The sequence below is a fragment of the Canis aureus genome, chromosome 22 (assembly GCF_053574225.1).
Source record: "Canis aureus isolate CA01 chromosome 22, VMU_Caureus_v.1.0, whole genome shotgun sequence".
NCBI lineage: Eukaryota > Metazoa > Chordata > Mammalia > Carnivora > Canidae > Canis > Canis aureus.
This window is the reverse complement of record NC_135632.1, coordinates 41281580-41293925: the sequence shown is the minus strand read 5'-3', so window position 1 is coordinate 41293925 and position 12346 is coordinate 41281580. Positions and strand designations below refer to the sequence as shown.

Here is a 12346-nt window from a genome sequence, read left to right as displayed (position 1 = left end):
GAGCAGAGTGCAAGATAAGTCACTGAGCCTCTCTGAGCTCCAGCTTCCTCTTTGAAAAATGGGGTCACCTTGCTTGCAGGATTGGGACAGCATCCTGAACTGGTGCTCACGAGTTGCCTTGTGCAGAGTCCTGCACCCCTGAGGAGGCCAGAAAATGTTCTTTTCCTTCCCCTTTCCTGCATTAGGAAAAACTGTGAGACTTTGAAATGAGTGAAGGGGACTAGTGGGTGTCCTCTCAGTGGGACTCCAGGTATTGATCAGATGCTGTTGAGGTCTGTGTTTCTGACTGGGCTACTTTGTAAGCCACAGAAAACTGACAGTCCTGCAAATACTTCTTGTCTATAGAAATGTAAGCGAATATTGTCCCCCCAAAATACAACTTATTTCTGCCCTGGATAACAGATTATTCTGCACATGCCATTTTATTGGCCTAACTATACAACCCAGTTTTGTGTCCATCAGGATATTCATTTCAGTACTATTTTTTAAAGATTTTATGTATTTATCCACGAGAGACACAGATAGAGGCAGAAACATTGGCAGAGGGAGAAGTAGGCTCCCTGGGGGAGCTTGATTTGGGACTTGATTCCAGGACCCTGGGATTACGACCTGAGCCGAAGGTAGACACTCAACCAGTGAGCCAACCAGGTGCCCCATCATTTCAGCATTCTTGACTGCCTCTATGTGTCTGTCCTTTAGATTCTCCTTTGAAATGATAGGACATCTTACTGGTCCTTTATTAATGAGTAAAATAACATCTTTGATATATGTTCATTTATATTTGTATGATTCCCATCTTTATTTCTGAAAATGATACTTTACCATCTACTTCTCCGATGACTTATAAATTATTAATTCAGATCAGACCTCTCTCACCCAGTCCCCACTGCTAACTTAATATTAAATTCTAAGTCTTTCACCAGCCTTCACCCCAACACACACACACACACACACACAACACACACAGGTCATCATCTATACCCAATTACCCTTACCTACCTGGAAAAAAAGGTTTTTTTTTTGTTTGTTTGTTTGTTTGTTTTGTTTTTTTGTGAGATGTGTGTGTTCTGCACTAAAAACATATGTATCTGAGTATTTGGCCAGGGCTTGGACCCCTGAGATACAAAGCAGAGGCCATATTGTAGGGACTGAATGAGGAAATGACCTCACAAAGGAACAATATAATGTGTTGTCTATTCAGAGTCTAAGTTTTGCACTGAATGCTAACTTCAAGTTAAAGAATTGTAAAGTCCTCAGAGAAAGAGGACTGGTGTCATTTTTCTACCACCAAGGGAGATGGCACTATGTGCCTGCAGGGTAGCCCTGGACTGAGAACGAACCATCTGGGACCAGTTATAGATTCGCCAGCATTCTTTCCAATGTCTTTTCCTTTGGGGCTGCATGCCCTGCTGCATCAGGCCACATGGGGCCTTTGCTGTATAGGAACCTGAGGTTCCTGAAAGCCTTGGCTAAGAGGCATAGAAGGACTGTACCTTGGGTAGCTGGTGTCAGATTATCTCTGGGTGTCCCCTTGAAATAATTTCTTTTCTGGACCCCTACAGAGACCCAATGGAGGGATTGGCCCAAGAAAGGAGAGTTTCTGCTTCAGGTAGCTACTAGAATCACCCAACATGCTATGAAATATGTCTCTGAAATATGGTTAGACCCAGGGGATTGTAATCACAGGCTCCTCCCTAGACCACTGCCACCCCAAGTGTGGTCCAGGACCCACCACACTGGTTTCACCTGGGAGCTTGCTCAGGCCCAAGGCCAGACTTGTTGAGTCAGAATGTGTGAGTTATAAGATTCCCTGGTGATTCACATGTACTCCAGAGTCTGGAAGGGCTCGGGTGATGGAGGTCATGCTACTGGGAGCGATCAAGTCTGTGAATCTCATTAGCTGGGGAATTGTGGGCCAGTCACTTTTACCTCTTGGGACCTGTTTCCTCATCTGTAAAAGGACAATAACCTCGGTGCCACAGGGCCATGGAGAGATCCAAGGGATGTGAAAGCACTGACTAGCATTTGCCCCATAATTTGTTTAAAGGCCAAGAGAATCCCAAAGAAGTCCTGGTGAGGGATGGGGTTACTACATCCTACAGGGATGGGCAGGTGGGAGGCTCCAACCCAAGCTGCATCTCTGGTCTTTACCCAGACAAATGAGTGCTCAGTGCAAGCAGGGCATGTTTTCTTTTTGCAGTGAAGCCCAGCAGGGGCCCCACACCCAGGGTGGCCAGAGCTGGGCCATGGAACTGACCCAGAAGGTCCTTTTACTGGCCATTTTGCCTGGCAGTAGAGAAGTTAACCTCATGTCCAACCCTCATCTCTCGAGCCCTTTCTGGGACCATCTATGCCAGGGGTTTGTCCTTGGGTATTATCTCAGGCTTTCCTCCTTGAAGGTCCTGTGGATTATATGGAACCCTTTGCGCTCGATAGACACAGCGGACTAGGGAGCAGAATGAAATTATTTTAATAGCATAGCAACACTTTAGGACCACGCATCACAGACGAGGAAAATGTTTTGCTTTCCATTTGTACAATTCTGGTGAGGTGTGAGGTTGCACTGGACAATCTTACAGACATTTTTCACATTGAAAACTTAATAAATAGATAATGAAAATGTCAAACTTCAGAGACAATGACTTATGAGTGTGATTGTTTTCTTTTTCTGCCTCTTCTGAGCCAGGCGGTTGCTTCCTGGTGTGCCGACAAAGGCAGGGTCCCTTAGGAGGGGTATTCATACTCCTCAGCACTACGCCGGCCAAAATCCATCCAGCCCATGTAGTCCCGGTCGCTTATCCTGTGACTGGGGTCCAGGTTCTGCAGGTTCTTAATGACGGACATTCGGCCAGAAGGAGCTACAAGGGGCAGGGGCAAAGGAAGCAGGGCCATTACATCTAAGAGCATCACTATTTCAATCTGTAAAGGAGAACAATGGGAAAAGCCAGACAATACAAAAGCTCCTCCTTAAAGGTATCAAAGAGCTGTCCAACAGTGGGATGGATTACTAGACCAAAATCTAAGAGAAGGACCCAAGTCTGTGTCACTAGAGAGAGTAGTATTTACTAGCCATGGGTATGGCTTCCAATCTATAAGGATTTAAGTGAATCCACAGATTTGTGGCCTTCCACAGCTTAGATATGCCTTAGTTTTCCTACTCCTTGGGGTGTTTCCACCGTGGTAGCTGGCCCTCAGTAGATGCCAAGCAAGGGTTTCCTTGGTACTTACCCATTTCTGGAATTTGCCCCTTGATATCCCGAGCATACCTGACTATTGTTAAGGTGACGCAGTTACAATATTTTGGTTTTTTTTTTAGTTACAATATTTTGATGTTAGAATGGTTTAAAAAATAGAGTCAAGTTCCACTGCTAGACAAATACTGTGTACAAATTAATTTGAAACTACCTTCTTTTTCAAAATGATAATGAGAGTAAGACACACTGTCAGATTAAAATCTTACGTCAGTGGCATTCAAAGAAGAGTGGGCAGAGAGGTAATAAGGAGATTAATTCATCCCTTTTGACCAAAATGCAATAACTGAATGAAAAATGGACCTTCAGGAGTTAAGTCGTCAGGAACAGGATGATTCTCACGTGTAATTCACATTGAGCGAACAGGGACATGAAGAAGCAGTTTCTTTGGAGACATATGACACAGTCCTAGCCCACAGATCACAGACAGTGACCTTCTGGATGTGAAATCAGTATAATGCCTTCTTTTGTGCAAGCTAAGAGGCAAGAAATGTCCCTCAGGGACCTCAAAGGGGGAAAGCCCAGGGGACTTTAAGAGCAGAGTGATGGAGGACTGCTCCATGGTTCCTATCGTATGAGGGCCCCTGTGACCCCACTGCTCTGGATGCTGGCATCGAACCCTCCTGTATGAGACTGCCCTTGCCAGCTCCTGCCCACAGGCTGCAAGGAGTCAGACTATGACTTATTTATTGATAAATGACCTTGCAGGAGCAGTTTCTCTGTCTTATTGGATAACCAAGTGAAGCTAGCTAAATTAAAAACCAGAAACAATTATACAGAGTAATGTCCCCACCCATTCTTCTCCTGACATCCCCACCTCAATCCCTTCCCAGCCTTGGGATCAAAAGTCAATCCAGACATTCCTGCCTCTTTGCAGGTATCTCCAGCTATGCAAAAGGAAAACAGACCTGGCTGTTTCATTGTTCAACATTTTTCAGGTGAAATACTAGTCTTTGCATTCAAAAAAACCTTGCATATCCAGTTATTTGTACCCAGTTATAGAAATGTGGCCCATTCTTCTGCCTGGTGATGATGAATGCCACCATGAAGGGCTGGGCATAGCCCCAAGTTCCAGTTAATGAAGGCAAAGCGGCAGCTTCGAGGTGCATAAGCAGCCTAGGTTTGTTGGGCTTGGGTGGGGGAGGGGGGTGGTGCAGGAATCACATTCAGCCCTGGTAGCTGTGCTGGTTTCACACCTCAATCTCTCCATTCCACGCACAGTTCTGTGCTCACAGTGTGTGCATTTACCTGGGTCCTCACTCGCTTCTCCAGTGTGACACAAAGTAGGAACTACACCTGGTTTACAGAATTGAATTGAAGGTCCTGCCTCCTTTAAACTTTAAAACCCCCCGAATGGGCAGTACAGCTGGGAAGATGACTGGGTTCCAGACCCGCTGGGGAGGGCAGGGCTTGAACAGAGTGTCAGGTGTGCAAAGTCATGTAGGTTATACATTCTCCCAGAGCCTAATGGAACTTACTAACCAGGGCTTCAGCGAGGAGTAACAGACAGTACAGATGTTACAGATGTAGCATTAGAGCTTTGTTGGGCATGGGGCAGGTGTATGCTAGATGTCCCCTGCCCCCAATAGAATCGCTTCTCAATCACTGAAAGCTCTGCAGACAATTAATTTCTAACAATAAACTCTTGAGCACTCCTCGAAGAGTACATTATCGTGTTTAGAATCTGTAAGCATAAGTACTGTAGTTGAGTACATATCCAGTATGATCTCAAAATGTGTAAAATATTCAAGGATAGGTATAAATATTTCTTCCTGGTTCATATTTGTTAAATAGGCGAGTAGGATTATTTTCTGCCTCGTGCCGGTTGTGGGTGTTGGCAGCTAAAGTCCCGAGGGGCTGCCATTCCCGCATGGGCTTGTGTGGTACAGCATTCTAAAGGCAAAGGGAGAAAGTGGCTGAGCAGAGATGCTAGGGACAAACTTCCAGCTAAGATTTGTAGTATAAAGCCACTGCCAAGTGTCAGTTTTGGCGAAGTAGTTTGGCAACTGGCTTGTTTCTCAGACCTGTTTCTCGTGGCTCTTTCCTGATGGTGGGGAGGGGGTTCCAGATGACAGCTCAGTGAAAAACCTATGATATTTCGGACTGGTCTGGCTGAAGTTCAACTGACATCCAAGGACAGATATTAAATTACTTTGAGACAGATAATCAATAGGAATTCAAGAAGTTTTCAGACTTTCTCTGTCATCTGACTAATATTTCCAACATCTCTTAATTTAATTTTAGTTAGAAAGCAAAACAGAAGATGGTAGCTGGGACAATTTCCCAAAGAGCGGACAAAATATAACAAATCATCTTTTTTTTTTTTTTTCTCCTTCTGAATTCCCCTGGTCGAAAAACTTTTGATCTTACCTTCATATGAAACCATCAGAGACTCTGGAAAGCCAAGCCCATCATTTTTTCCTTGTTTAGTCAAGGAAAGCCTCCCTGGCACATGGGACGGTCAGAAAGCCTCATGGGAAAGGGGTCCACCCTCTACCCTTCCCAACAGCATTTTCTGTGGTTTATTGGCTGGCTGCATTGGTCTAGTTTAGCACACCACCCCACAGCCATCCATGTCACAGCGGATCAAGTTGGTTGAAAAAAAAAAAAAAAAAAAACTGTTTCAGTCCCAATCATGATTCCTAAGGAGCCTACAGACAAATGAGCCTCCCTCAGAATCACACAGAATGCTAGAAGGGACCTAGGGAACTCTAGCTTCCTCTGTGCTTTACAGATGAGACAGGCCCAGGAAAGGGACAGGGCTGTCAGCATGTCACCCTGCTAGTGAGCCACCAAATCACCATAATCCTGCAGACAGACATCAATGCTGAGAAACCTGGCTTGCACAGTCCTGCTGCAATTGGGACCACCTCTCTAACAGCAAAATAAAAACAAACAGGTCTCTTGAGTAATCATTTTAAATCACTGCCAAGGAGAACTCAAAACTGCTACTGATTCTTTCCTCCTGTTACATTCTTTGGTGAAAACTGACACATCGTCACTGTTTTTTCCACTGTTGTCAGGACGCAAGAGCTTTCTCAGCATCAATGCCTTCCTGCTAGGGGGTTTCCAAGTGTCACACCTGGGTGGCTCCCGGTTCCTCTGCATTTCCAGTATTGGGTATTTGGTAGATCTGCAAAGTCTTTTAGAGTCAGTAATTTGCTTCATAATTACCTTTTAATATCTTCATAATACAGCGTTGAACTTAAGCAGCAACACGGGCCAACACTAGTTCAAGAAAGCTCTTTTAAAAAGGTTTTCCTTAATTAATTGAATCCACCGCATTCGCTCTCAGTTTTCTACAAAGGAGGCCAGAAAACCGTACTGTCCAGCGCAGTGCAATGGGGGGGCGGCGGGGGGGGGAGAGGGCGAAAGTGAAGAAACCTTTCGGCTTAAGGCACCGCCTGTTTCCTTCCCAGGGGCTACCCACCTCCATCAGCAGGACGCTGGGGAACAGGGTCAGGATGGGGAGCCGCAGGCGGGGTCAGAGGAATAAGGACCCCGTAGGCGAATGAGCATCCGTACCTTTCCGGGCCTGCTGGATGTACCTGGCCAGCAGGGCGCCCAGGTGCGCGCGGGGCTCGCCGTCCACCTTCTGCACTGCCCTCAGCTGCCTCCGGGGCGCCTCGTCCTCCCGCTGCGCCCCCGGGCCCGCCGGGTCGGCCGGGACGGGCTGCGCCAGGGCGCCCGCCGCCAGTACCGCCAGCAGCACGCACAGGCACACGCCGCCGTTCATGGCTGCGGGACAGCAATGGGACAGGGGACGTGAACGACGGGGGCCTCGCGGGCTCTGGCGGAGGCACCGGGGGCTCAGTGCAGGCGCGCGGGGCTCCGGCCGCGCCCGCCGGTGCAAGGCAGGGGCTCGCCAGGCGCCGCGGGGGCACGCGGCGGCCACACCCCGTGGAGTCCCGGGGACCCAGCCTTCCGCCTGGGCTGGCAGAAGAAACGTCTTCTGTTTTCCTTGAGTTTCAGAAAGTGTTGTTAGAGCGCCCGTCTTGTAACTGGAAAAGCAAGAGTTAAAGCTGGGAGAAACCAGACCCCCGGGAGCCAAGAAGCTCTCGGTGGGGGAAAATAAAGGGTGAAGAAGGGAGGAGCGCAGCTTAAAATGCAGGAGCAAGAAATTAAAGCCGTGTTTCTGAAGTTTCTTTAAGGTGCACACGGGAACCGGCAACAAACTACGATGCAAAACCCAAAGGGCTTTTTAGAATCAGAAATAAGCGCTTGGTCTTCCGTCGTTGGCAAAGCGCCGTCGCCTTCGAGATCCACGAGCAGATACGACACCCGCACTTTTCTATCCCCAAAGCCTTGAAATTTCCTGCAATATTTAGAAAGTGAATTTAAATCTTAAAGCCCCTTGGGAGTCTATTTGAGGAGACGGCCGGGTGCACCGCACCTCCGTGTAACATCCAGCAAAGCCCAGGGCGCGGGCTAATCCTAGCAAATAGCTATCCCGGCGCGGCACCGGCAGGGCACGGGGACGCAGACGGGGCAGGGCACGGGGACGGGCACGGGGACGGGCACGGGGACGGGGACGGGGACGGGGACGGGGACGGGCACGGGCAGGGCACGGGGACGGGCACGGGGACGGGGACGGGCACAGGGACGGGGCAGGGGACGGGCACGGGGACGGGCACGGGGACGGGTACGAAGCCGGCTCGGAAGTCCCCCCGCCGCTCTGCCCGCCCAGCCCCCTCTGCTGTTCTGACTCCGAGACAGGTCTTCCGAGCTGTCTGTCGGGAAGAAGATGCAGAAAACAGGGAAATGCGGTGAAGGGGCACAAGACCGCGGACCGCATTCTCACACCACCTCGAGGGCCGGGGACCTACCTCGCGGGCTAGGAGCGTAGACGCGGCGGTCGGCGGTGGCGCAGCCCGGGAGCGGCGGGGGAGCCGAGCCAGGTGCAGGTGGGCCGGCGGCCGCCCCTTAAATAGGCCCTCCCGGCGCCGCCGGCCACGTGACGCAGCCCCGCGGCAGCAGGCGCTCAGGGGGCGGCCGCTGGGGCGCCGAGCGGCGGCGGGGCTCGGGGAGCGGAGGGGCGGTGGCCCGCGGAGACCCGCCCCGCCCCGGGGTCCAGCCCGCCTCTCCGGCCGGGGGGCTGCCCGTCCCGGTTCCGTCCCGCCCCCTCGCCCTTTCCTGCTCCAGGACGGGACGCCTAGGTGTCGGGATGGAGGAGCTGCCCAGTTAGGTCGGCCCTGGGGACCGGAGGCGCCCCGAGGAGGCCAGGGGCGGGCTGGGGAACTGGACCGGGCTGGGTGTCTGCAAAGTGTAATTCGGAGCTGGGGGTGGGGGTGGGGGTGGGGGGGGCGAGGGGGGTTGCGCCCCGCCTGGAGCAGCTCAGGCAGCTCTGGGCTTGTTGTTGTGGGGTTTTTTTGTTTTGTTTTGTTTTTTGTTTTTTTTGTCTTTTTTGGTGTTTTGTTTTTTTGGATCACTGAGTGGGCTTCCTGGAGGAGGGAGAGGTCCTCACTTTCTTCTCGGCCCGGTGAGAAGCCCTGGAGGTTCCCCAGGATTCCGAGGGCAGGTGTTCCCGGGTCAGTGAAAGGGCCTTGGCCTCGGCGGGCCCTTGGGGTCCCGGGGCTCTGTTCATGCAGCTGTGGAGCGACGGTGACACCTCGGGACTTCGCTCGGAGCTTGGGAAAGGGCCGTTTGCCTCCGGGTCGCGGTCGAATTAGCCCCCGGTCGCCGACCAGTGGCGCCAGAGTGCCCCGAAGAGCCCTGCGCCGCACCCCATCCCCTCTCCCCGGCCGCCGAGCACTCACACCCCGCGGGCCCCCCGCGTCCTTCCCGGTGCCGTCGCGCCCCGGGCTGCCGAGCGAGGCCACCCGAGCCGGGGCGCCCTGGCGGCCAAACCATCTCGGCCAACCCGTCTGGGCGAAAGGCACTGCCAACCCCATTTCACAGATGGCAAACCGAGGCTCGAAGAGCTGCGCCAGCCGGGACTGCCCTGGCCGTGCGGCAGAGTCCTCCCGGGGGGCGCCTGGGTGGCTCAGTGGTGAGCGGCTGCTTCGGCCCAGGGTGCGATCCGCGGGCGGGGGATGGAGTCCCGCATCGGGTCCCCGCAGGGAGCCTGCTTCTCCCTTGGCTGTGTCTCTGCCTCTCTCTGTGTCTCTCATGAATAAACAAATAAGATCTTAAAAAAAAAAAAAAAAAAAAAAAGAATCTTCCCAGCCCGAGACCTCGGGGTCACATCTGTCCCTTGTCCAGCCCCGGAGCCCTTCATTCCTCTCCTCCTTTCCCTCAAGAAGGACTTGGAAGTGCCTTTTTCAAAACTGGCACCTGTACTCAGCTGTAGGGTTCCCTACATGGGCAGGACTGTGAGGACTCTAGCATGGGGGCATGGAGGTCAGGGTGGGGGTGGCTGGGAGAGCTTGGTGGGGAGACACTTCTGGTTGCATCCCCTTTTCTAAACTCTAGAGGCTGCTGTATTTCTGCAACCTACAGGCAACATTTTTGAAACAGCAGCAAGTAAGATGTTTTCCAGTGGTTTTTCCACAAGGCTGCTAAGGGGTGTGTAGTTCAGTTGCAGGAACTAGTTTTATTTGTGACTGTGGCCAAGGTATTTCTGGGAACATAAACTTGCTACAAAACAGAATCACCTAAAAGGCTTGTTCAGATATCCTGAGTCTCTGATTCTGAGGTGGGGCCCAAGAATCTCCCGTTCTAACAAGTTCCCCAATGATGCGCCTGCTGGTGAGCCCCTGAACGCACTTTAAGAACCACTGCTATAGAATTTCCTTGTGGTAAGCCAGTGACTTAACACCCTTCCTTCCATCCACTTAATTAATAATTAATATTTATTGAACAGTTGCTTTGTGCCAGGCATTGGGGATGCAGCATGAACAATGATGACAATATGATGGGGGAGCAGAAAAAAAAGTAAACAGACAACCCTCTAGTGATTCTGATGTATTTGGGGGACTATCGGGGTGCAGGAGTTGGGAGATGATCCCAGAGAAGTATTTTTTGGGTTTTTTAAAAATATTTATTTATTTATTTATTTGAGGGGGGGCCACAAGTGAGTGCTTTAGGGTGGGGGGGAGGGGCAGAGGAAGAAGGAGAGAGAGAGAGAAATCCTCAAGCAGGCTCCATGCTCAGCAGGGGGCTCCATCCCAGGACCCTAAGATCAAGACCTGAGCCAAAATCAAGATACAGTCGCTCAACTGACAGAGCCACCCAGGTGTCCGCTAGAGAAATGTTTTGTTGAGGGGGAGCAGAGGAAGGAGACCCTGATTTTAGAAAGATGAGTCTGGTTGTAATGTGAGAAGCATTCCAAGTGGGGAGAAGCTGTAAGTCTGGATCTATTAGGAGGGCCAGATGGGATAAAGATAGATTTATATTTTGGTTTACAATGGATTATGAAGCCTATTAGTTATTATGAAACATATTAAACATTATCAAAGCAATGTGTTCATTAGAGGTAATTCAGAAAGTCAGTAAAAGTAGAAAAAAGAGGAAAAATTCCATTTTCCCGGGACAGCCACTGTTAACCTCTTGATGTCAGAGAAGCTTGTAGAGGCAATGAAACCAGGTGACTGAGGCTGACACTGGGGCTCTGTGTTGTGAGACAAGTGGGTAGGTGGAGTGTTACCCAAGACCAGGAGGTCAGGTGTGAGGGCCGGGTATGGGGTTGAGGTAGGTAATCTAATATAAGATTGAACTCATTGCTTGTGTGTGGATGTCCCAGGAACAGGTTGAGAATGAGCCCTAAGCTCAGGACATAGAGGCACTGGAAGTGTGGACCAGAGTCTTTGGGTGGAGGGTGACTGCCAGCCTAGCGGGTGCCTAGGAGGGCAGGTGAATAAGTGGACACCTCTAGGCACATCGAGAGCAAGACGGTGAGTGGAGAAGAGGGAGCTGAGACACCAGAGTAAGGTGTCTGAAGGAGTGGTCAAGACACCAGAGTAAAAATGCCTTAAGAAGAAGCCAAAAGTGACAAGGATTATCAGAAGCTGGAAGAAGGGCTTATGCAGTGGACCTTTATAACTTGCTATAAAGTTGTAGTCACTTCACCTCTAGGAATTGAATTCTGAGCAGGGATATATTATAGAAGATTCTCTGGGAAAATAAAAAGTTAAAAGGGGTCTGAACTCCATGGCCATACTAATAAGTCTTCCTTCTTAATGGATCAGAGGGTACTAATAACTCTGACCACTTCTAAAGCAAGATGTGCCTGGGCCCCCACTTTTCCAGTTAATGCATGTGTTTATCTGCATTAAGGAGAATCCATTTATTCACTAAAGGTACTTGCTTAATGCCCCTTAAGGTAGATGCTTTTGGTGCCTTCACTACAGCTAATGTCCCACCTCTGGCTCTGGCTGTTGGGGGAGCCAGATGCAGGGTTCAATCCCAGGACCCTGAGATCATGACGTGAGCCAAAGGCAGATGCTTAACTGACTGAGCCACCCAGGTACCCCTAGCTGGATTTGGACTGGGTAATTTTGAGCATTCAGACAGTGTTCCCATCTCAAGCTTTTAAAGCACCCCTTTGCAGTTCTCTGCCTCAAAACTCAAACCCAGAAGAGGTTTAGTCTGGAAGTACATGGGTCTTAACATCCCAGAGGACAACCCTCAATCAGTGGGGGATAGGAGCCCATTTCCGGTCCTCTGTGTGGACCATTCCCAGAAGCTTCTGGAATCTTCTTAAAGTTCCTTTGCCTCTAGCAATAGCCTCCCTTTAGCTGAATTTTCTTTTTTAAAGATTTTATTTACTTATTATTTAAGAGATACACAGAGAGAGAGCACGAGGTGGGGGGCAGGAGGAGCAGAGGAAGAGGGAGAGGGAGAAGCAGACACCCCACTGAGCAGGGAGCCTGATACGTGGCTCAACCAGGACCCTGGGATCATGACCTGAGCCGAAGACAGATGCTTAACCTACTGACCCACCAAGGTGCCCCCAGTTGACTTTTCCTCCTCCCCTGCCTTACTCCTCTCATTTCCTCACTTCTTGTATCTGGGGTCATCTCTCAAATAAACCACTTGTCCCCAAAGTTTTCTCTAATTTCAAGATAATCCTACTTAAAAAATCAACTGTCCATTAGGCATTGTTGAGATACAACGGGGAACAATACAGACAAATCCCTCTGTTTGTGGTGCTTCCA

General features: G+C 50.2%; 1 protein-coding gene and 2 long non-coding RNA genes across 3 annotated transcripts in view; 2 read left to right on the top strand and 1 right to left on the bottom strand.

Annotated features, from left to right (window-relative positions):
- Positions 1–2454: 2454 nt before the first annotated feature.
- Positions 2455–8232, bottom strand: CCK (cholecystokinin). Its single transcript, XM_077865633.1, has 3 exons — positions 8078–8232; positions 6777–6989; positions 2455–2858 (listed from the first exon to the last, which is right to left on the bottom strand). Exons 2-3 carry the CDS (start codon positions 6985–6987, stop codon positions 2725–2727), a joined length of 345 nt encoding a protein of 114 aa, XP_077721759.1. The 5' UTR covers positions 6988–6989; positions 8078–8232; the 3' UTR covers positions 2455–2724.
- LOC144294078 (uncharacterized) overlaps positions 7868–12346 on the top strand; it is a 72455-nt gene continuing 67976 nt past the window's right edge. Inside the window, exon 1 of the long non-coding RNA XR_013361477.1 lies at positions 7868–8155. This is a non-coding gene — a long non-coding RNA (uncharacterized LOC144294078). The remainder of the gene's footprint in view (positions 8156–12346) is intronic.
- LOC144294079 (uncharacterized) lies at positions 8282–9436 on the top strand. Its single transcript, XR_013361479.1, has 2 exons — positions 8282–8436; positions 8840–9436. It is a non-coding gene; the product is annotated as an uncharacterized LOC144294079 (long non-coding RNA).